This window comes from Colobus angolensis, unplaced genomic scaffold (genome assembly GCF_000951035.1).
Source record: "Colobus angolensis palliatus isolate OR3802 unplaced genomic scaffold, Cang.pa_1.0 Scaffold264, whole genome shotgun sequence".
NCBI lineage: Eukaryota > Metazoa > Chordata > Mammalia > Primates > Cercopithecidae > Colobus > Colobus angolensis.
In genome coordinates, this window is record NW_012115866.1 from 3,161,350 (window position 1) to 3,186,984 (window position 25,635).

Here is a 25,635-nt window from a genome sequence, read left to right on the forward strand (position 1 = left end):
CAACAGCTGACCAGCACCGATTGTCCGGCACTCACTAGTGAGATGACCCCAGTACCTCAGTGCAAAATGCAGAAATCACCAGTCTTCTGTGTCCTTCGCGCTGGGAGTTGGAGACTGGAGCTGTTCCTATTCGGCCATCTTGCTTGAATTCCGTCATTATTTTTGATAGATTTTTTTCAGTCTTCATACTAAAGCTATGAACGGTTTACACACCACAACGCAATGTTTGTCTGCATAGTTTATTCTGAATTTGTCTACATACGTTTACTAGTTTATTTTATAACTTCCGATGTTTTCTTTTTACATAGTAGTGTTCTTTTAAGATTGAACAACTGGCTTTAGCAGTTCATGTAAGACAAATCTTCTGCTGATGAATTCCCTCACCTTCTGTCTGGGAAAGTCTGTGTCTCTCCCTCATGTTTTAAGGATGACTCTGCTGGGCACAGTATTTATGGGAGGTTGTTTTGTTTTGTTTTGTTTTCACTCAGTACTTTGAGTATGTTGCCCCCTTCCCTCCCACCCTGTAGGACTTACCTTTGTGAGTTTGATTATTATATGCCTTAGGGTAATCTTATTTAGATTGAACATGTTTGGTAGTCTTTAACCCTATACCTGGATATTTATATCTTTCTCTAGGTTTGGAAACGTCGCTGTTATTATTACTTTGAATAAGCTTTCTACCTTTTGTTCTTTCTCAACGTCCTCTTTAAAGCCAATGACCCTTTGGCTTGCTCTTTTGAGGCTATCCCCTAGATCTTGTTGGTGTTCTTCATTTATCTCCTTATTTTTTCTCTTCTTATTGTGAGTTTTCAAATAGTCTTAGAGCTCACCGATTCTTTCTTCTGCTTGATCAGTTCTATTGTTGAGATCATCCCATGCATTTTTCAGTTTGATTATTGTATTTCTTAGCTTTAGGATTTCTGTTTAATTTTTCTAAATTTCAATTTCGTTGTTAAACTTCTGTAATACATTTCTGAATTGCTTTTCTGTGTTATATTGGCATTTTCTGAATTCCTGAAAATTGCTGTTCTGCATGCTTGATCTGAGAGCTCACACAACATCATCGCATTAGGGTCAGTCACTAGCTCCTTATTTTGTCTATTTGGGAATGTCATGGTTTCCTATTTGCTCTTTCTATGAATATATGTCTGTGCATTTGCATTGATGGATTAGTTCTTTATTCCAGTCTTCACTGTCTGGCTTGGTTTGGTCTTTCAGAAGTATGTGTGTCTAGCGGTTTTGTGCAGAGTGACTATTTAGCTCCCTTAGCCTGAGATCACTGCCTCCTTTTCAACACTAGATGGCACCTGGAACCCAGATTTGACATAGTCTTTCTCAAGTTCAAAGTGCTACCCATCCTGGATGGGGAGGAATCCCAAAGATATCCCAGCTCTGTGGGAAGCTGGATGGAGGTTTGTTCCCAGAGGACTGATGAAGTGTGCCTCCTGCAACGTGATGCTGTTGACCAGCCTTTCTGATTTGGTGTCTTTTTTGAGTTCAGGTGAAGGGAAGCTGTGGAGTTTCACGTACTGGGTGTTGCTAACCCCATCCCCACCCTCTAACTCTAGCTGCCTTTGGGATTTTTTACTCTGCAGGTGTTCAAGAGGCTTCTTACAGGTTGAGGCAGGAAGAATTTTTCTGAAAAGGGATCTAAGATGGTGGGGAAGCTAGCTGTCCACTTTTACTTTTTCCAGTATAGGAACCTTGATTTTGAGGGTACCTTTCTACACAGTGCCTGGCAGCTTGGAGAAGGAGCTATTTTACGTTTTGCTTGCAGTTTTTCTGTTCTCTATGGCCTCTGGGATTGTCACAGCTTCAGTCATTGAATTCTGGAATATTCCTTTTGATAATCTTGGCAGTGGCTAGTTCTTTTTGGTTTTCTGTGGAGGAGAGTAAAGCTACATAACTTATACTGTGCTATTTTGGTGACATTCTGTTATGAGAATTATATATTTTCTTAACAAGTCTTTTGTCAGATATTTGCAGACATTATATCCCAGTCTGTGGCTTAGCCTTTCATTTCCTTAACTGTGTCTTTTTAAAATTGTCCGTATTTATAGAGTATGTGAGAAATTTTTAACATATGTATAATGCATAGTGATCAAGTCAGGTTTTTGGGTACAATGCATTTTTTTATAAATATAGTCATCCTACTCTGCTATTGAACATTGAATGCATTCCTTCTATTTTATGTTTGTACCCTTTAACCCACTTATATTCATGTTCTCCCTTCTCACCCACTCACACTTCCCTGTCTGTTATTTTTCCACCCTCTACTTCCATGTGTTCCAATTTTTTAGCACCCCCAAATAAATGAGAACATGTGATATTTGTCTTTTTGTGCCTGGCTTATTTCACTTAAGACAATGACCTCTAGTTTCATCTATGTTGATGCAAATGATATAATTTCATTCTTTTTATGGCTGAATACCATTCCATTGTGTAGAAGTGCTATATTTTCTTTATCCATTCATTTGTTGATGGACACTTAGCTTGATTCCTTATCTTTGCTATTATGAATGGTGCTGTGGTAAACATGCAAGTGCAAGTATTCCTTCAATATAATGATTTATTTTATGTAAGTCGATACCCAGTAATGGGATTGCTGGATTGAACGGTAATTCTATTTTTAGTTTTAAGAGTATCTTTTGAAAAGCATAAACTTTTAATTTTATTGAAATTCAGTTTATCGCTTTATTTTATTTTATGGGTCATGCTTTTTGTTTCCTACTTTCTTTGCCTATCTCAAAAGCATAACGATTTTCTACTTTTTTAAAAATAGAAGTTATATAGTTTTGTTTTTTACATTTAGGCCTATGATCCCTTTTGTGGTAATTTTTATATATGGCACAAAGTGCAGATCAAGGTTAATTGGTTTCTATATGGATATTTGTTAAAAAATACTAATTCCCCTAATGAATTGCCTGGGCACCTTTGTCAAAAATCAATTAAGCATATATGTGGAGATCTATTTTTAGGTACACTCTTCTGTTCTAGTGATCTATATGACTATTCTTGTAATAGTACCCCGCTTTCTTGATTAATATAGGTTCATAGCAAGTCTTTAAGTCAGATAGCATAACTCCTCCAACATAGTTATTTTTCAAAACAATTTTAGCTATTTTAAGTTATTTGTATTTCTATATAAATTTATGGATAATCTTGCCAAATTTTACCAAAAACAAAGAAAAACCAACCAGTGTTTTGATTGTTACTGCATTAAATATGTGGATCAGTTTTGGAAACATTGATAATGATGAGTCTTCAGATCCATGAACATTTAACTGTTTATTTCTATTTTTTTGTGATTTCTCCCAGGATTGTTTTCTAGTTTTCATTCTATGATTTTCACCTTTTAAAATTTGATTGTTTTAAAAAATATTTAAAGTATAAATTTAAGATGTACAATGTGATATTTCGATATAAATGATGAAGTGATGACTACAGTCAAACAGATTAACATATCATCTCACATAGTTACTTTTTTGTGGTAATAGTGTCTAAAATCTACTCTCTTAGCAAATTTCCAGTGTATAATACAATATTGTTGACTCTAGTCCTCATGCTGTGCATTAGATCTCTAGACTTTTCCTACATAACTACAACTTTGTGTTCTTTGACTTATATCTTCCCATTTTCTCCCACCCCCTCACCTCTGGTCACTACCATCATAATCTGTTTCTGTGTATTCATTTTTTTCCTTTTGATTCCACATATAAGTGAAATCATGCAGTAGTTTTCTTTCTGTGACTGGATTATTTAATGTAGCATAATGTCTTCTAGGTTCTTCCATGTTGTGATAAATGACATAATCTCCTTCCCTCCTTCCTGTTAAAATCTGAATAATATTCTGTTCTGTGTCTCTGTATGTATATGTTACATATATATATATAAAGAAATTAAAAATAGAGGTAATTTATTAAAATAGAAGCAACATATTACATATACATATACACCCCACAGTTTCTTTACCCATTTATCCATTAATGGACACTTTGTTTGCTTCCCCATCTTGGCTATTGTTATTAATACTGCAGTGAACAAGGGAGTGCAGATATCTTTACAAGGTGGCAAGTGCATTTCCTTTCGGCATATACTCAAAAGAGGGATTACTGGATAATTTGATAATTCTATTTTTAATTTCTTTGGGAACATCTTAAAGGTATTATTTTCCACAGTGACTGCTGTACCAATATGTATTCCTACTAATAGTGTACAAGGTTCTCCTTTTCTCTAAACCCTTGTCAACACTTGTTATGTCTTATCTTTTTGATAATATCCATCCAGTAGATGCTAGGTTATTTCTCATTGTGGTTTTGATGTGCGTTTTCCTGATGATTAATGATGTTGAGCATCATCATATACCTGTTGGCTCTTTTTATGTCTTTTCTGGAGGAATGTCTGTTCATATTCTTTGCTCATTTCTTAGTTTATTTATTTGTTTTTTGCTACGAAATGATGCAAGTTCCTTATATATTTTGAATATTAACCATTTATCCGACATACAGTTTGCAAATATTTTCACTCAGTCCATAGGCTACCTTTGCATGTCGTTGATTTTTTTTTTCTGCATAGAAGCTTTTTAATTAGATGCAGTCCCACTTGTTTCTTTTTGCTTTTGTTGCCTGTGCTTTTGGTGTCATATGAAAAAGCACAGCAGTAGTGCTTTTAGTAGTTTTATGATTTCAGCTCTTATGTTTCAGTTTCTTATGCATTTTGAGTTGAATTTTGTGTATGGTGTAAAATATGGGCCCAATTTTATTCTTTTGCATATAGATATCTAGTTTTTCCAACCACATTTATTGAAGAGACTATACTTTCCCCATCGTGTCCTGTTGGTGCCCTTGTCAAAAATTAGTTCACTATATTTGCTTGGGTTTATTTCTGGATTCTCTATTCTGTTACATTGGTATATCTGTCTGTTTTTATGCTAGTAGCATACTGTTGATTTCCGTAGCTTTATAATATTGTTTGAAATCAAAGAGTGTGATGCCTCCAACTTTATTTTTATTTCTCAGAGTTGTTTTGGCTATTAAGGGTCTATTTTGGTTCCATAGACATTTTATATATGTTTTTGTCTATCTCCATGAAAAATGCCATTGGAATTTAGATAGGGATTGTGTTGATATGTCGCTTTGAGTAGTAGGGACATTTTAACAATATTGGTTCTTCAAATCCTTGTACATGGGAAATCTTTCCATTTCTTTGTGTCTTCTTCAGTTTCTTTCATCACGGTGTTTTGGTTTTCTGTGCACAGATCTTTCACCTGCTTGAATAAATTTATTCCTTAAGTATTTCATTCTTTTTGATGGTATCATAAATATGACTTTTTAAAATTTCTTTTTTTGATACATCAGTGTAGGTGTAAAGAGTACAACTGATTTTTGTACACTGACTTTTTTGGTATCCTGCATCTTTACTGAATTCATTTATTAGTTCTAACAGTTTTTATTTTTTTATTTTTGGGGGGAGTCTTTTGGGCTTTCTACTTATGTAATTATCTTATCTCCAAATAGGGCTAGTTTACTTCTGATCCAATTTGGATGCCTTTTATTTATTTTTCTTATCTGATTGCCATGGTGAGTATTTCTAGTACTGTTTTGAATAAAATTGGCAAGGGTGGGCATCCTTGCCTTATACCAGATCTTAAAGGAAAAGCTTTCCATTTTTCACTATTGATTATGATGTAACCTGTGGGCCTCTCATAAATGGCCTTTCTTATGTTGAGGAAATTTTTTATATTAATACCTAATTTGTGAAGATATTTTATCCTGAAAGGATGTTGAACTTTGTGAAAGCTTTTTCCGCATCTATTGAAATAACCATGTGGTTTTTAAATTATTCCTTTTGCTGATGTGTAATGTATCACAATAATTGATTTGGCTTTGTTAAGCCGTACTTGCATCCCAGGGATAAATCCCACTTGGTCATGATGTATGATTTTTTTGATATGTTACTGAATTTGGCTAGCTACTATTTTATTGAGAATCTTTGTACCTATGATCATTAGTGATACTGGCTTGTAGTTTTTTCTTGTTTTTTTTTTGCTTTTTTTGTTTTTGTTTTTTTTTTGACAAAGTTGCGCTCTGTTGCCCAGGCTGGAGTGCAGTGACGCGATCTCGGCTCACTGCAAGCTCTGCCTCCTGGGTTCACACCATTCTCCTGCCTCAGCCTCCCGAGTAGCTGGGACTGCAGGCACCCACCACCATGCCTGGCTAATTTTTTTGTATTTTTAGTAGAGACGGGGTTTCACCATGTTAGCCAGGATGGTCTCGATCTCCTGACCTCATGATCCGCCTGCCTCGGCCTCCCAAAGTGCTGAGATTATAGGCATGAGCCACCACACCCGGTCCTTTTTTTGTGTTTTTGTCTGACTTTAGAATCATTTGAGAGCATTTAGTTCTTTTATGTATGTACTTATGTATATATGTATGTCTGTATGTATGTATGTATGTATTTGAAGAGTTTAAGAGAGATTGCTACTATTCTTATCTGAGTATTTGGTAGAATTCAGTTGTGAAGCCATCTGGTCCTGGGATTTTTTGTTGTTGGGAGATTTTAAATTTCTACTTCAGTCTCTTTATTTGTTAATGTTCAGGCTCTCTATTTCCTTTTGATTCAATCTTAGTAGGTTTTATATTTCCAGGAACATATTCATTTCCTCTGGTATTTCCAAGTTGTTGTCATATAATTGTTCATAATAGTCCCTTGTAATCCTTTTCATCTCTGAGACATCTTTTGTAATATCTTCATGTTCATTTCTAATTTTATTTACCTATATGCTCATTTTCTCTGAAAGCCAAGTTAGTTTTGTTGATATTTTTCCCTAAGTTCTTCTGTTCTCTGATTTACATCTGCTTTGATCTTTTAGTTTTTTTCCTTCTGCTATCTTTGAGTCTACTTTGTTCTTCTTCTCGAGGTGTAATATCAGATAGTTTATATCAGATTTTTTTAATGCTATCAACGTCCCTCTTAGAACTTTTTTTGCTGCATCCCAAAGGTTTTAGTATGTTGTGCTTTCAATTTCATTTGTCTCAAGAAATTTTTAAATTTCTCTTTTGATTTTTTCTTTGACCCATTTGTTATTCATGGATATGTTGTTTAATTTCTACTGATTAAGAATGTTCTAGTTTTCTTCCTGTTACTGACTTGTAGTTTTATATCATCACGGCCAGAAAAGATACTTGATATGATGTCTATCTTCTTAAATTTGGTAAGACTTATTTTGTGGTATAACATGTGATCTATTCTGGACAGTATTCCATGTGTGCTTTAGAAGAATTTATGTGATAGCCTATCTGCGTAGGTCAGCTTTGGTAACACGTGGTAGTGAGACTGGAACCCCTAGTTTGGGACCCTAGAACTGTTTGCAGGTACATGAATGGTAGCTGTGCTGGGTCAGTGGGCCAAAGCATCTAAAGAGACAGTGGGCCAGAGCATCCAAGGAGGCAGTACTTAATACTGTCTCCTTGGATGCTCTGGCCTAGTAATGGCTTAAGTACCTAGAGAATGCAAAGGCTCCTGTGCTGGGTCCTTTGGCCAAGGCACCTGTGGTAGGAGTAGCTCAGGCAGCTCTGGACATGGGAGAGGGAAAGCTCTGGTGGATCAGGGATCTGGAGAATATGAAAGCTGTTGGCCTGCATCACCCCTTCCCACTGGGCTGTAGTAACCACAGCAGCAGTTGGGCAGTTATAGGTGGCTCCAGGAAGTAGAGAAGAAGAAGGGACATGGCTCAGGCGTGGTTTTTTGTTGTTGTTGTTGTTGCTGTTTGTTTGTTTGTTTGTTTTCTCCTAAAACTGAGAAGGAAAAAAAACAACCCATGGACCCTTAGCAGTATAAGCTGCAGGGGGTCTGCTGTTACTGTACTAGCAGTTGGTTTTCTTAGCAGTAAAAGCTGAAAAACCTCTGGGGTCTGTGACTGCACACTGAAGGATCTTGAGAGGTAAAATCTATAGGAGGTACACAGTGGCTATGAGGGCTGTTGAGGTCCTTGACAGAGAGGCCTACTGGGGCTGTGTGTCAAGCAGGCCATGGCAGATCACTGCAACTCCTGCTACTTTGCTGATACTGATATAACCAATCCCTATTCTTTGCTCTCTGCTGTCTCCAGATAGCTGAGGCTATATCTGTCTTCTCAAAGATCTGGTTGGGATGAAACTGAAGCTGGTCATTTGGGCAGTGTCCCATAAAGCTGGGGAACCTTGTTGTATACTCCTGTCTTCTTCCTGTATGTAGGACACAAGATCCAAGGAGTTTCCATTCCATAATGAGCAGTGCCAGCTATGGGGATGGGGTGATGCAGGCAAAATGAAACTATTTTTCCTACTAGTTTTGTGTATTTGTTTTCTGACTTTTTCTTTCACTATATTGCTGTGGCTTCTTAAGTGAACCCCTAAGCTCTTCCAGAATTATTTTTTGTTGATGGATAGCTACCAAATTGTTGTTTGCTGAAGAAAGAAAGGCTGATATTTCCTATTCTGTCATCTTACTGACATCCTCTCCTAAAAGTTGATTTCTAATTATGTAACATTTTTTCGGCTGCTGGTGTAAAGGTATTTTAAAATGTCAGTTTTCTATAGTCTATTGCTATTACACAGGAATACGGTTGATTCTTGTACACTGACTTTGTGTCCTGACACATTACCAAATTTACTGATTGGTTCCAGTACTTTTTTGTAGATTTCTTAGGACTTCATGCATATACAATTATGTCATCTCTGAAAAAAAGACCATTTTATTTCTTCTTTTCTCAGTCTACTATTTCCTTTTTTTATTTCTTATTTCACTGGTCAGGACATACAGTACAGTGTTAACTAGAAATGATAAGACCAGGCATTTTTGTCTTATTCTGATCTTAGGGGCAAGCATTCAATATTTTACCAAGTAATTAGCTTAACATTTTTCATAGGTGCCCTTTATTACATTGTGGTAGTTTCTTTCTATTTCTAGTTTACTGATGTCTTTATCATAAATTTATTTTCTCAAATGCTTATTCTGCATTATTGAAACAATCATATAATTTTTCTCCTTTAATCTGTTAATGTGGTGAATTGGATTGGGATAAGTCTCTCCTGATCATGGTATATTATTCCTTTTATGTGCTATTTTGCTTGTTTTTCAACCTTAATATAACAACTCCATCTTGATTTTTTTGTTGGTCAGTTTCTATTGCCTATTGTTTCTCTTGGGTTTTATAAATATTTTCTATTCTAATGCATCGGGTTATCTTTTATTAAGTACTTGTCAATGTATAATAAAAATTATAGAGATTTTTTAAAAATAATAACCATACAAAACATACCCAGATTCCCCTGTTGTTAACATTTCACCATTTTGTCTTACCATTTGAGTGTGTTCTCCCTCTCTCTCCTGACTCTCTCCTCTTCCCCTCTCTTTATATACATATTTATATGTCCATATATACATATACACACACTCATACATTTTTTTTCTCAGCCATTAGTGTTTAACTTGCATGCATCTTAGATTCCTTACCTCTAAACACTTCATCACATTGTGTTTCCTTAGGGACATTTTATGGAGATAATATCAGGGTCTGGATTATGTGATTCCTTCATACAGATATTTATTTATTTTTAGCTTTTCCAGCTATTCTCAGTGGCAGGGTTTGTCTGCAACAACTTAGTCTGTCATTGCCAGAAATAGAGTCACTGATCTCTTGCTTTTCGTGATCCAGTCCCAGAGTTTTATTGCCATGCTGTGTTTTACTCTTGTTAGGACCGGTGTTCCCTCGTTACCCTTCTTTTACAGAATGTCCCTACTGTTGCTATTTACTCATTTTTCTATAAGAATTTTATAGTCAGTTTGTCTTGTTACTAAATAATTTGTTTTACTATTGTATTATTAAATTATGAATCAATTTAAGAATAATTGACTTCATTATCATTTTAATATTTCTGCCTAAGAATATGATCTGTCTTTCCATTACTTTAAGACTTCTTTTGGGGTCCTCGGTAGCCTTTTCTTTTCTATTTTTTCTTTTCCCACAGCAAGATGGATTCTGGATATACTCTGAGTATTGTAACAACCACCTGGATGCTTGCATGGAGCTCTCCAAACTGATGAAAGACAGCCGCTACCAACACTTCTTTGAGGCCTGTCGCCTCTTGCAGCAGATGATTGACATTGCTATCGATGGTTTCCTTTTGACTCCAGTGCAGAAGATCTGCAAGTATCCCTTACAGTTGGCTGAGCTCCTAAAGTATACTGCCCAAGACCACAGGTAAGGGATTGAGGGAGTCAGGAGAGAATGAGGGAACTTCCTCTATCTGTTGGTTCTCATTGAGAATACATGTCCTTTTGCCCTTTCTGAGTTTCTATTAACTTATCTACAAAATAGGATGATACATTCTTGATTGCCTCATAGCCAACAGGGTACAGAAGGCAGAGCTATCACTGGCTTTGTTACTCACACAAAAGGAGGGTCCAGGGCCACTATATTTGGGTTAAAATCTGAAATCTGCCTAGGGCTCCAGCACCACTAAAGCATATAAGATATGATTTGTTAGAGAAGCAACATCAACTCAAAAATGAACCCAAAGATGTAAACCAAACCAACTAGCCCACACCCAAGGCCTAATGCATCTGGGTCTGAAAGTTAGCCCCAAGGAGACCAAGCGATGGAGCTAAATCATACTTGTGGACTGATGATATTCACTGGGTAAATTATATATGGCATAATTCATCTTAAAAGTTCCAGAAGAAAGTTTTTAAGCATAGCTCAAAGCTATGTTAGTTTCTTAGGCCAAAACAACCTCAGAGCTTTTAGGGGGTTTGGTGTGCACCAAAAAGATAGGACATTCAATTTGGATTTGCCATTTCTGTGCACTTTCACCTTATGACTGGAACTCCTGCTTCAAAGTCCTCTTGACATCTAGGTTCCTGATTCCCTCTCCTCCCCTGTCTTGCGCTCCAGAGTGACAGTAGAGTCGCTCAGGCAGTATCAGGCTACATCAATTCCTACCCTTTCTCAGAGTGACCTGTTGGGCCCAGCACAACTCCCATGACATGGACAACCCCTTTTGGCAGGTCTCAGGAATCTCTATTAAGATGATGGCTCCTGCCATGCATGTCAAGAGTAGCTTGGATCTGAAGGCAATTAAAGGCTGATGCCAACTTGGAAGCTTAGTAAGATAGGTGTTCAGATAGGTAGGGCTGAAGGCCTCTGAGGGAGAAGATTAGATGACAAATGATAAATAGAGAAGAATACTGACTTTGCTTACAGATGATTGACATATATTCCCTACCTTACCTTCCTTAAGTTGATGAGAATGAAGACTGCATGTAAGAGGGAGGCTAGCTGACATGTCTGGAAGTAGAAAATCTTTGTTCTGTTACTCTCCGCAGTAAGAGGCTGGGCCCAGACCTCATCTGAGGGCTTTGACCAAGGTTAGGCTGAACCACAGCCATTTCTTTCTTCTCCTGCCGACTGCTAAAACTAGTAGGACAGGTTAGAGATGGGCACATTCCCCCCTAGCCATTTTGAGAAAGGCAGCCAGCTAAAAATGGCAAAAATAGGCAGTATGGGACACTGACAGTGAGGAATCCTGGCCAGGTAGTCTTGGCGTAGAGGAAATGAACGTTCTCATGCCAGGACTGCCCAGTAGAACTTTCTGCAACAATGCAAATAGTCTATATTTGTGTTACTCAGTATAGTAGTTACCGATCACATGTGACTATTGAGTACTAAGAAACATAGCTAGTGCAACTGAGGAACTAAATTTTAAATTTTACTTAATTTTAATTAAATATGGCTAGTAGCTACCATATTGGACAGTACAGCTCTGTGCTTTGCTTCCCAGAAAGTGGCTTAGAGCACTGATCTCCTCAAATCAGAGAAAGGAAAGGTACAGGGGCAGAAAATAGGAGCACTTAATTATGTTAGCAGCTTCTGTGCTGCAGTCTTCCCTTCTGTCACCACTCTACCTCCTTCTAAGTGTCAGGCTCAGACATCTTGCCAAGGAGAAACTTTAGTGATGTCACAGAGCCCAAAAGATCCTCATATGTTGGAGCAACTAACTGTAAAAGAATGAAATGTAACAGAAAAAACTGTAGAGTGTTACCATTGCGTCTAAGATAAGAAATAAATCGCTCAAGGACAGGCTGAGAGAGTTTGTTTTGAAGAGACTTAGGAAGTGCTAGTTGGCCATAAGCTCAATATGGGTCAGCAGTGGGATCCAGAAGAAAAACTGATAATAGCTAACATTCATTGAGGCTCAGAATAAAGGTTTCTCTAACATATTTGTCTTGAGACAGAATAGATTGGTTAGGAAGTGTAGTGAAAAGCCTTTCACTGGAGGTGATACTGTAACATTGTTTGAGAGCTATGGCTCTGACAGGTGTGCAGAGCACAGATTGGAGTGACGGATGCAAGTTAAGAGGAGGTACTACATAGGATCTTCCTGGCAATTAGAAGTCCTTTTCCTCTGCCTTTCTTTGGTCCATCAACCCACTATTCAATGTTGTGGGTGTGCAGTTGTGCAGTTGTGCAAAGATGTGCAGTTGTTGCACATCTTTTTTTTCTTCTTCCATTTAAAAAAAAAAAATAGTACTGAGACATTGAGCAGAGTAGTGACCACAAGGCATTTTCAGTTTCTCTAAGGAAAGGAGTTAACACTGAACTGTAATGCATCCTCTTGTCTTCTCAGTTTATTTTAGCCCCCACTGAATGGCTGAGATCTCCCTATCAACCTACCTTTCCCAAGAGCCATTCAATTGGAAATCAGAAAAGAACAGCAGAAAAAAACTGGACAGGATATGTAACTCTCAACATGTCTGCTATCCAGGGTCCCAGGATGTGAGGCCAAGGGTTATACTTCTGAGACTGGGGGTTTTAAGAGGCATCCCATGTGATGTCTTTACTACAGAAATGTTTGATTTGTAATAGTAATACTATTAACATTTGTTATATGCCAGGAGTAAAATAGTTTACATGGATGATTGTATTTAATTTATGAAACCTTCAGTAAACTATACTTTTCCCCATTTTACAGATGAGGAAATTGAGTCAGTGAGAGAGGGAGTGAGACTTGCCAAAGGCCACACTGCTAGTCAGTGAGAAAAACTGATATTTGATCCCACAAAGTCAAAGTCTGGCTTCAGACTTTGTGTTCTTACCGACTGTATGTACTACATTCTGTTTCTATATTGTGCAAAAGCAAACGTGAGGATGATATTTCACAGTGATTTTGGGCAGAAACTCCATAGAAATAGATGATGGAAGAGATGGTAAGGTGGTCTATACTGCGTCATGTGTGAGGCTCCCTTTTTGGTCCTTGGCTAGCTGTATCAGATAGGACACAAAAAAAGTGATGCAAAAAAATAGCGGCCTATTTGTCTCTCATGTAAAAGAAGTATGTATTCTGAAGTTTATGACTGGTATGGTGGTCCCATGGTCATGAGCACCCTACAGCTATCAGAAACATGAGCACCCTACAGCTATCTGCTATCCTATACCTAGGGTATTGACCTTGTCCTTATGGTCCAAGATGGCTACCGGAGGTTCGGCCATCACATCAACATTCCAAGCATCAGGATTGAGTAAAGGCTAAAGAAGGGTTTGCTCACTTCCTTAAAGGTGATTTCTCAGAAGGCCTACCTGATAGAGCAGGAGCACCATCATCTTGGACAAACACCACCACTTTAAGTTCCAGCTCCCTTTCTAGGCTCATGCATTTCAAGAAATTACTTCTTTTCTAATTACAAGCAGCCAGAAAGAGCAGATAATAAGAGAGCTCAGGCACAGAAGGAGGTCAGGGGAAAGTCTCTTGGGTAACTGCCAAACGTCACCCTCATACAATGGGCCCCAGTAAAACAGTGGGCCTTAATAAGCACATTCTTTTTCCTTCAGGTGTACTAAGATAGAGAAGATAAAAGCAGACTCAGGGGATATGCCTGCAGCTGAAAAAAGATGTATGGGAACAGACACACAACTCTCTCTCCCAGATAAGCGCAACAAAGAGGCACAGAAACAGTCTATGCCTCTGATAAACTCTCCCACCCTGATTCCTTAAAAATTCTTAGTCTGTAAGAAAGTGTGGCTCTGACCTAACTCGGCCAGCCCCTCCTCTCAGGTTTATTTAAAATCAACCTCTCCCTGTTGACTGAAAAGCCATCCTTCATGTTTCTCTCCTCTTTCTTTAATTCTTATACTACTCAACACTTCTATTTACATATCATTGTACAAAACTTAGTTACATAGTCATTTTTGCTGAAGCAAAAGATAGGAAATGTAGTCTTTAGGTGGTGTGGGTTCCCATCTGAAAATCAGGACTCTGTTACTAAGGAGGTAGAGGAGAGTGGATGTTAAGATTGGCACCTAGCACATTGGTTCTCTGGCACATTGGTTCGTTCAACTTGCACTCTTTTGTTTTCACAGTGACTACAGGTATGTGGCAGCTGCTTTGGCTGTCATGAGAAATGTGACTCAGCAGATCAACGAACGCAAGCGACGTTTAGAGAATATTGACAAGATTGCTCAGTGGCAGGCTTCTGTCCTAGACTGGGAGGTAGGAAACTTACCAATCAGGGTATTGGGGAATCTGAATAGCTTGGCAAAAGCTTCCCATCTTAGCTGAGGATAGGTGAAGAGGAATTAGTTTTGAAGAGCACCAGGAGGGATTTAGATTAGACTCAAGGTAAAATTTCCTGCTAGTGAGAAGTGTTGGATACTTGAATAACTTTCTAAGAAGATTGGAGAAATTTTTGTGATGATACTTCATTGAGTAATGAAAGGTTCATTTCTTTAGGTATTGCCAGGGAATAATTGGGTTGACTCAGTAGCCTTTCAAAGCTCTTTCTGGATTTATGACCAACAGATTCACACTTAGATAAGAAGTAGTATATACTAATTTACTTTCAGACATAGAATACGAGGTTGGTTCTCCTGTTCCCAACCATGCAGGATAGCCAACATACTTTTTTTTTTTTATCAGTTATATTACCTCACCCTGACACATCTATTAGGTCTCTCTATTAGGCCTGTACAGTCTAGGCCACAACCATCATCCCTGCCAAATCCACAGTTTTATCATCTGTTTTTAAAATAATACCTGAGAGCCTTCCAGTTCATTGCAGACAGCCATGACTTCTCTGAATTCTGAAAGACCTTTCCTTCCTAGATGCCCACCAAAAGAACCAGGAGTAATGACATTTCACATATGTCTTGCAGACCCAGGTTGTGCAATCTGATAGTCTGCTGGCTAAAATAACCAAGATGGGAGAGGCTGGACATGCTACTAGGGAGGGATTAGCAATCTTAAGCCTTGTGGTCACAATATAGAGGTAGAGTCTGCTCCCAATTCCCCTGACCTCAACTCAAGTGTCATTTTCAGTGATTAAGAGATAGTATCTCTCTTAATACTTAAAGTATTTTAGCCCATTCCAAGGGAACCAAGCATCATCCTCACAAACAGCTACTTAACCAAGGCCCAGAAAAAAGTCATCTTCCTTTTATTCTGCTACCTCTGTCCTACCTTAATGTAGACTGCTGAAAAAGACCACAGTTCTGATCAGCTGACATCCTTTTGGGTTATATTTGAAGGATAATGTTCCCATATAAGTAGAACAGCACTTTGATTTTCAGAGAAAGGAATTTGTCTAGATGAAGAGATCCTCATTCTGTTAAACAGAAGTCAGCACTAGGCCAGACTTACTAAAAAATTGTGGGTCCTTTTTTCCTTGTGTTGGCCTTGCTTTGGCCATTTGCCTGATTAGAGGCAGAGAGCTGGACCAAATGACTTCTAGCAAGCCCATCAACTCTAAAACACTCTAAAATTAAGGTGGATAGCTGGCCTTATTCTCTCTCGTTGGCAGGGTTTTTTGTAAGAGAAGGTGCCCAGCAGCGGTTGTCTTCCTATTCCCTGGAGCATCTCCTCAACTTCCTAATGCCTAGAAGACCTTCTGATTCCCCTGTGTGCTCTGGGGCATCAGTCCTTGGAGCAGGAGCCATGGGGAACCAAAAATAGCGTGAAATTCCCTGGCCTACCCAGGGAGCTTCAGTAGCACCAAGCTCAATAACACTGGGGTATGATTTAAAGACTCAGCACCTCCGAAGGAATTTCCTGCATGTTTGTCTGGATGGGGCTACAAAAACATGGTTCTAACAGTTTCTGCCTCCTTTGTTAGCCTGATTGATTGGTACTCTAATTTCATGTAAGCCCACACATCCTTTGTACGCTCCTGCTTGGTGAAGCCTTTCTTTATCTAAATTGACATCTTACTTCATTCAGGCTGCTATAACAAAATACCATAGACTGGGTGGCTTATAAACAACAGAAATTTATTTCTCATAGTTGTGGAAGCTGGGTAGTCTAAGATAAGAAACCAGTAGATTCAGTGCCTTGTGAGGGCCCTCTTCATAGACTGTTGTCTTCTCATTGTAACCTCACATGGCAGAAGGGATGAGAGAACTCTTTGGGGTCTCTTTTATGAATGCTGTTCCCATGTAGTTCATGACAACCTCATTCTCATGAGCATCATCCCCCAAGGCCTCACTTCCAAATGCCATCACAGTAGAGATTATGTTTCAACATGTGAATTTTATGGGGATACAAACATTCAGCCTATAACAATTTGTAGGAAGAAAAATTCTTCATGGTCTTCTTGTCAGACTGAAGTCACTGGAACATTTCAGAGGCCAAGCCTAAAATTTCTGTCATATTCGCAATACCTGTGTTAAAGACCTCTAGAATGTCAGAATCACAAAGGCTCTTGAGGACTCCCCCTACAACCCTGATGATTCTTGTGTGTATACACATGCACATATGCACATACACACATACTCTCTCACACTTACTCTCAAACACCTTGCAGTGATGGTGGAAGACAGACAAGCAGAGAGAGGCTTATTTCCTACCAAGGCCACACAGCAAGTCAGTGACAAAGCTGGAACTTGAATCTAGGCTCCTGATTGCTTGTGCGTTGTTTTCAGTAATGTACCACTTATTCCTTCAACCTTCTGCCTCTCACAGCCCAACTGCTGTTCTTTGTGATACTGCAGTGACTTGCTTTTTGTATGTAGTAAAGAGTCTAAATAAGACAGTGAGACTACCTTGGGGAGGTCATCCAAATCCCAGTCAGGTGGTGGGTGAGGGCTGGGGAGTCTCCCCAAGAAAGCAGTGAGACATGGATACTCCATGGCTTGATGATTATTAGGATTGGTGGCTCAATTTCAGATTCCCTGGTATAGGTTATTTGTGCATTCCACCTGCCCAAGAAGTTGTCTAGGCAGGGAGAGATATTCTGCCAGATTGCTGAGGACTGCTGTGAACGGACCATGCGAATCAAGAACAAAGCGCCATATCTTGCTGTCTCTGCCACCCCCTTGCCTCCCAGATGTTTGAACAAAGAGTGGCTGTCAAAAGCATCCACATGATGATTTCAGCTTCATTTGTCAAATGAAAAAGAGGAGTCATAGGGAAACCTTCAGAGCTTAATCTCCCTTGAAGAGGAATTTGGAGGGTAGCATGCAGGCAATTAGTGTCTGCTCAATAAATCAGAGTGTCTGGCTACAGAGCAGGAAGCCTTGCATTATATCAAGGCCTGACCCTTCTCTTAGCTTATTCCATGAACATTCTTGGTCTCTTTGCCCAACTCTGGTTATTATCCTTGCCCTCTACCATTCTGTAGGGACTAGAGTTCCTGAAGTACCTCCTTTTACCCCACCCCCGAAGACTCCTGAAAATCAAATGGATGAGTAAAAGTGTCAGTCATCTCTCTACTAATCAATACATTAGAGCAGTATGCGGGAGCAGCAGGGAGAATAATCTGTTCCCAGGGACTGCAGTTTCTGGGAAATTCCTATTTCTAATTTCTATGACACTGAGGTTTGGTTGAGCTGTCACTTTGCCACCTTGCACACTCATTTAGTCCACTTGAAAACAAGGGAAAGGTAACATATCCTGGATAGCTTCTTTTTAATCTTTTTTTTTTTTTTTCTGGAGATTTGTAGCAGGAACTTAAGATTGTAGCTCATGTTTGGGAGCTTGATTATGTGTGGTTGTGATTTCCTCTTTGTGGCATCCCTCTCCTCCCAGCCTGGTTGTGTAATACCCAAAGACCTGTTCCAGTTTACTATTTGATGATTGAATCCAAAGAGTTGGAGGAAACAAGAAAACCCAACATGATAAAGGCAGCAAAAGCATCTACTTAAAAGCTAAAGTGGCTTGATGAGGCACACTCCTGGGACTAGAAGATCAGATGTAGGGCTGGATGGATTTGTTGTTCCTCTTCCTTCCTGTCAGTAGGCAGCATTGAAAATAAACTAGTTAAAAAGTATGGTATTCCCCTTATCCTTTCCTTGGATCTACTCAGATTATAGCCCCACATCAACTGGCCTATAGTTAGAATGGGGTGAAATCAGGCAGAATGGGGTGAATTAGAATTGGAGGCCTCTTCTCTCAGGCTCTGACCCCAAGGAAGGAAGGTAGATAAGCTGGCAAGAAAGCTTTGGGTAGTTTTTTGTGGCCACTGTTCATTCCACACCTATTGATTTAGTTGTCAAACAGTATTTATTGAGTACTTAAATATCAAGTACTCTGTGTCAGACCTTATTCTATATTCTGCAGATACATCAGTGAACACAACAAAGTTTCTACTCTCATTGATTTATATTCCAATAGGGAAAAGAGGCAACAAACATATCAGGTAGATGGGCCTCTGAAGAAAAATAAAGTAGGATAACAGGTTAGGGAGTAATGGGGGTACTAGCTGAGGAAGCAACAGTTAAGAACAGACCTGAAGGAGAAGAAGGAGCAAACCGTGTGGTTTTCTTGGGGCACAGAATTCCAGACAGAGGTGAAAACAAACACAAAGACCCTGAAATATGGGAGTGTGTGCTAAAGGAACAACACGGAAGCCATTGTGCCCAGAGTAGAGTAAGTGAGCGAGAGAGTGGGAGCAAATGAAGTTGGGGAGGTGACTGGAGGTCATATCCTGTCTTCATAAGACTGACTTGTTAGTTTGAGTGAGATGGGGGCCACTGGAGGGTTTTTGAGCAAATATGTGAAATTATGAGATTTATATTTTGAGCATTTCCCCTCATATGCCAGACCCTATGCTGGGCAATGAGGATATTGAGATCAATGAGATGTGGCCTTGAATATCTAGTGGGGACAAACATATTCCAGCAGAGGGAACAGTGTGGGCAAAATCCTGGAGGAAGGGAACAGATCCGAAGGCCCACAGTTGGGGAGTTTTGGAAGGAGTTGTACTTTTTGGGGCAAGACAAAGAGATGTGTTATATAAGTGGAGCAGAGGAAGCAAGGGTGAGATCTCTAAACAATGAGAGGACTGTCTCCTTTCCATGAACTCATTTGATGCTCTCAAACAGCCATGTGAAGTGGGTCAAATAGGAACTGTTTTAATATTCCCACTCTACAAATGAGGAAACAGATTGTGAGAGTTTAAGCTACTTTCCAACTCGAGAGTGAGTTGGTAGCAGCATTGGACTCAGAGCCCAGGTCTTTTGAGATTCTCACCTTAGAAATCTTCCATCGCCCTGGGTTGGCGATGGTGGGAGGAGATTGGGTGGGGGCCATCATTCTAATGTGATTTGGTGGATAAGAGCATAGGTTTTGGAGAGCTTCTGACCTAGCTTCTGCCCTTTTGGGAAAATTACTTCCAATTTCTTTGACCTTGGTTTTGGGGTAATAACAAAACATCACTTACTGGATTGCTATATTACGAGGAGACAGGATAGGTATGGAAACTGGGGCACACAGTAATAGTCAAGATAATAAGTATCACTTATGTTGAGCTTATAGTGTGATGTGTACTTTCTAGGCACTTTATATGTTTTAATTTAAATAATCCTCACAGCACCCAAATGAAGTTGGTATTGTTATTACCACCATTTCAATGATGAGGCAACTGAGTTATAGACAGACTACGTGTGTTGCTCAAGGTTAGTCTGGTTGGTGAGCATAGAGGAGTATTATTTTAATTTTTTCTTTCTACTTGGTGGAGTTACATGTTGCAAGTAATTAAAATATAATTGAGGCTGGGCACCATGGCTCACATCTGTAATCCCAGCACTTTGGGAAGCTGAGGTGGGTGGGTCGCTTGAGGTCAGGAATTTGAGACCAGCCTGGCCAACATAGCAAAACATCATCTCTACTAAAAATACAAAAATTAGCTGGGCATGGTGGCACACGCACGCCTGTAATGCCAGCTACTTGGGAGACTGAGACACAAGAATCACTTGAAGTCAGGAGGCAGAGTTTGTAGTGAGCCAAGATCATGCCACTGCACTCCAGCCTGGGCGACAGAGGGAGACTCTGTCTCCAAAAAACAAAGAAGTTCAGAGTTGAGATGCCCCTGACTGGTGGAGTGGATGGACCAGATAATACTGGGTAGCCCTCCTGGTCGTATCATCCACATTTAGTAAATGGTATATTTAAAAGTCATTCTGACTGTCTTCTTATGGCATTGGCTCTCTTTTATGACTTTATTGGACTTCACACATATTCAAAGTGGACTGTAGCACATCTTCCTAGCCTGCATCAGGGCGAGAACCTCTCTCAGCTTCCCATCCCTCCAGCAGGAAATCGCTGGGGAGCAGGTTGCACTGCAACCCTGGTGGCTTTCTTTCCCAGTATCAGGCCTCCAGAGGTTCTGTGCTAGTATGTCAGCCCCTCTAGAAGGAGTGTTTACCTAGTTCGTAGGTAATATTGAGGCTAAGTCTGGAGCCTAGAGTTGAAGCAGTATTTCTAAGCCTTTTTTTTTTTTTTTTCAGGGTAGGGTCGTGTTTCTATTATTAGAAAATAATTCTACTGAGTTCCCCCTTTCCTTCCTATCCTTTAGACTGGGGAAAAAAATGGTATGCTCGAATACACCATTTCTAGATGCCCCACTCTCTGGCCTACTACCCTGCCTGATCTGTGTTTGCCTCTGATTATCTCTGGGAGGTATGAAGGTCTCTATCTCTAACCTTGCCTTGAAGCTTTTGGGTGTAAAGCTGAGATCTTAGCATCAAGGTATCAGCACTGAGACCATGAAGATCATCCTCATACTACGTCTGGGAAAACTGACACCTAGAGAGAGGAAGGAGCAGGTTCTCCAATGCCTTTTTGGCCTAAAGACAGTATAATGTAGTACAAGGAGTGAGCATACTCTATGGAACCCCAGAGATTGGAGTTGGGTCATGGACCTGTAATTAACTAGTTGGGCAACTTTGGCTTATCACTTGATCTTTTTGTACCTCAAACTGTAAAATGGGAGCAAGAATATTTACTTCCCAGGGCTATCGTGAGGCTCAGATAAGATAGATTGAAAATATCTGGCACACTGTCTGACCCATATAGGTGCTCAGGAAATATTAGTTCTTCTGTGTCTTGGGACACTGCTCTTTGTCCTTATCTTCGCATAGGCCCTGGAACACTCACCCCTGTGCCCACAACTTCGGTGCTGGTTTGCCTTGTGTTTCATGAGTTTTGAGCATACCTGCATTCATCTCCTCCATGAAGACATAAGCTCCTTGAGGACAGGGGCCAGGTCTACCTTGACATCTGACACACACCACAACATACTTCTGATCTATCAGAGTTGCCATAAAGAAGGGGTAGGACTTGGAAACTCTATACAATTGAATTAGCTAGGACTCAGGTGTCTTGGTGCCTATTTGTGTCTGACTGTTTGTAGCAAGGAGGAGAAGTAGTTCTAGGCTCTCTGGATAACAGACCAAGGAAGCATGTGGCAGTTAAGTTTCTTATTCAATCAGTAGATTTGGGTGAACTGAGAGGAGAAGGAAAAACAATTATAAGAGGGGAGTGGGTTCTTTTTCTCTCCCTCTGTTACCATCTTCCTTCTTGTCCTCCCTTTTCCTTCTACTCATGTTGGAAGCAGTGAGATTAAGGCCTATTCTTTAAGTATTAGAAAGAGAGAGAGACCAGAACAGGGATTGAGAGACTGGAACAGAAAAAGAGATTTGTAGAGAAGAGAGATGGAGATTTTATACATGTATATATCTCATATATATGATACTATATATACATATCATATATATACACATATATATATCCTCTCTCTCTCTCTCTCTCTCTCTCCCCATACACACACACACAAACACACACATATATATGACAGAGAACTTATAGGACCAGAGGGAAACTGGCGTAGAAAAGCTGTAGCAGTCCTGGGTGGCGGGGCACATTTGGCCTTGGGGTGAATAAGAAAATGGGTCTTCCTAGCTCACAGAGCTGTAAAGCTTTTTGAGGAGTCCCAGGAGTCCCTCTCTCCCTCTGTCTCTACCAGGGCCTTTCTGGCCTCTTACTGTCCCAGTCTATGCCCAGCCTTGGGTGCCTCCAGGCAGGTGATGGTGCCATCCTTCTGCCTGGCTGCCTCTCATCATCGCATGTCCTTCCCAGGGCGAGGACATCCTAGACAGGAGCTCGGAGCTGATCTACACTGGGGAGATGGCCTGGATCTACCAGCCCTACGGCCGCAACCAGCAGCGGGTCTTCTTCCTGTTTGACCACCAGATGGTCCTCTGCAAGAAGGTAACCCTGCCCCCTTCTTCCCTGAGGGAGATGGGTACCTAACAGGGTACCGGACCCTCCTCTTCATCATCCCCAGGCTCCCAACAAAGTGGGCAAATACTGATGAGGGGAAAACAGACAGGAGATTTGCAGCAGTTCTGTATCAGGAGCAGTAATGTGGCATGAATGTCACAGGCAGGGTTGGCTTGTGGGCAGTGAAAAACTCTGAAGTCGGTACATTTTGTCTTGGTATTTTTCTTACCCTTTGCCCTAATGACCCTGGGGTGCTCCTTCTCACTTTCTTCTACCCAGAGCTGCTGGTCTGCACCATTTGTTAAAAATATTGAAATATGTCTATCTTAATTGGTAAAGAGTAGTTTCCCTGAGCACTTTCCAACATTTCCACTCTAATGGCTCTGGCCATGTGGCCCCTCCCTGCCCTGGGAACCAACAAGGAGCCTCCTACTTTTGCCTTGGCAGGTAGGTACCTTTGTAATATAGGAATTTTTTCCATGCCTCTACCTATTTCCTATACAAGGTGCACTGGTTCCCCACAACCCCCAACTGTGCTCTTCTCCACTCTTCCTTCTTTGTAATCCATTTGAGGAGAGGTCTTACTCTTGTCACTGACTCCTGGATAACTGTGAATGTTGGTTTCTTGGACTCTTCTCTTTGGTGAGGCTGGGAAGGGTGGCGTATGTTCTGAGTGTCACTCCTCCTTATGGAATACTCTTCCCCCTACTTCCTCACTCATAGCAGAGTTCAGACCAGTTTTGGCTCCAGGGACTGATTGGGAAGAATTGGGGACCAGGGAAAGTAAAAATGGAGGAAGAAACCAGAATGCTTAGAGTGACGTTACAGATTCACCATCCTACCCTTGGCTCTTTTGCCATCATCCAGTCCCTTTGTCCTCTCCTTCACCCAGTAGTGAATGCCTCTGAAGAGGAGTGCTGAGTCACAAAATACCAGGGTAAATAGTGTTATATTTTTCTGGGCTGGAACATGAACCACACAGTTGTTTTAAGCCCCCTGTCCTCTGTGTGTGTATGTGTGTGGCATATCTTGTATTGAATCTTTATCCATTTGCTTTGACAGTGGATTGAGGGGAAAAAAACCAAGCTTAGGTTCAGACTGCCTCAGTGTTTAGTGATAAGCTCTGAATGTTCACTCTGGAACCAATAGCCAGTCAGTTAATGGGGATAATAACTTACCTTATTATGGAGCTGACCCTCAAACAGAGAACTTTTATGAATCTGAAACTCAGCCAAACACTAATGCTTCTTTTTAGCTTTCCCAACTCTTCTCAGGACTTTCATAAAATCAGGAGGTAGGATTTTTGAGGGTTAATTTAGGCGGCCATGGAAATTCTCAGCATATCAGCCATGTCACTAACAGTAATGTGCCTACTCTTCCCACTAAAGTGTTTACGCTTAGAACAAGTAGCCATAGAGACAGTAAACAAATAGGAACCTGGCTTATTTTATAGTTCTGCACCCCCCAGGCCCTATTAATTTTGGCATCTGTTAGCCAAAGCTGGGATTACTTTAACTAAAGTGTGAAACTAGGCTCTAGAAAGCAGTGGCTATGAGAGATAGACCAGGATCCAGAATATAAAACAATGAATCAGAAGCCAAAAACAAAGGGGAAGAAACAAGATAAACAATGGGCTTAACTTAGAACCCAAGGGGGAGTGGAAGACCAAGATGGAGTCATGAGCCAAGTCTAAGCCACATATTGTGGGAGCCAATGATTAGGAAGAAACTAGAAGTCAAGTCAGGGCTGGGGATTCAAACCAGCCAAGCAGACAGGGTGGGGGAAGCATATAACAGGGATGATGAAAACAAGAGAAACCTCGAAGCAATCATAGCTTCCCTCAGAAGGGAACTTTCTTATTTTTACAACAACCATAGGCTTTCTTCCCAAGACACAGCCAGCCTAGAGTCTGGAGTATAAAGGCTACTAACTCCATATACCTGGGTGTTCTTGACACTGTCGTCCCAGAACATGAGCAGTTATAGCCTAATTGTTCAAAGGCCGTTAAAACTACCTGATATTGGGGGCGGAGCAAGATGGCCGAATAGGAAGAGCTCCAGTCTCCCAAATCCCAGCACGAGTGAGACAGAAGACCAGTGATTTCTGCATTTTCAACTGAGGTACTGGGTTCATCTCACTAGGGAGTGCTGGACAATCGGTGCTGGTCAGCTGCTGCAGGCTGACCAGCGAGAGCTGAAGCAGGGCGAGGCATCGCCTCACCCGGGAAGTGCAAGGGGGAAGGAACCTCTTTTCCTAGCCAGGGGAACTGAGACACACAACACCTGGAAAATTGGGTAGCTCCCACCCCAATACTGTGCTTTAAGCAAACGGGCACACCAGGAGATTATATCCCACACATGGCTGGGAGGGTCCCATGCCCACGGAGCCTCCCTCATTGCTAGCACAGCAGTCTGTGATCTAACTACAAGGCAGCAGTGAGGCTGGGGGAGGGGCGCACACCATTGCTGAGGCTTAAGTAGGTAAACAAAGCCGCTGGGAAGCTCGAACTGGGTGGAGCTCACAGCAGCTCAAGGAAGCCTGCCTGTCTCTGTAGACTCCACCTCTGCGGACAGGGCACAGCTAAACAACAACAACAACAACAAGAACAAAGCAGCAGAAACCTCTGCAGACGCAAACGACTCTCTCTGACAGGTTTTAAGAGAGCAGTGGATCTCCCAACACGGAGGTTGAGATCTGAGAAGGGACAGACTGCCTGCTCAAGTGGGTCCCTGACCCCTGAGTAGCCTAACTGGGAGACATCTCCCACTAGGGGGAGACTGACACTCCACACCTCACAGGGTAGAGTACACCCCTGAGAGGAAGCTTGCAAAGTAAGAATCAGACAGGTACACTCGCTGTTTAGCAATATTCTATCTTCTGCAACCTCTGCTGCTGATACCCAGGCAAACAGGGTTTGGAGTGGACCTCAAGCAATCTCCAACAGACATACAGCTGAGGGTCCTGAGTGTTAGAAGGAAAACTATCAAACAGGAAGGACACGTACACCAAAACCCCATCAGTACGTCACCATCATCAAAGACCAGAGGCAAATAAAACCACAAAGATGAGGAAAAAGCAGGGCAGAAAAGCTGGAAATTCAAAAAAT

At 40.6% G+C, this 25,635-nt stretch overlaps 1 protein-coding gene and 1 long non-coding RNA gene across 7 annotated transcripts in view; both read left to right on the forward strand.

Moving 5' to 3' along the window:
- Window positions 1-25,635, forward strand: part of ARHGEF9 (Cdc42 guanine nucleotide exchange factor (GEF) 9) — a 176,653-nt gene that overhangs the window by 105,669 nt on the left and 45,349 nt on the right. For all 6 annotated transcript variants that reach the window (XM_011947413.1, XM_011947409.1, XM_011947411.1 and 3 more), the window contains 3 exons: window positions 10,011-10,243; window positions 14,399-14,528; window positions 22,386-22,517. In XM_011947413.1, the coding sequence (XP_011802803.1) occupies window positions 10,011-10,243; window positions 14,399-14,528; window positions 22,386-22,517 (495 nt within the window). The remainder of the gene's footprint in view (window positions 1-10,010; window positions 10,244-14,398; window positions 14,529-22,385; window positions 22,518-25,635) is intronic.
- Window positions 17,002-18,297, forward strand: LOC105515593. Its single transcript, XR_001002355.1, has 2 exons — window positions 17,002-17,247; window positions 18,152-18,297. It is a non-coding gene; the product is annotated as an uncharacterized LOC105515593 (long non-coding RNA).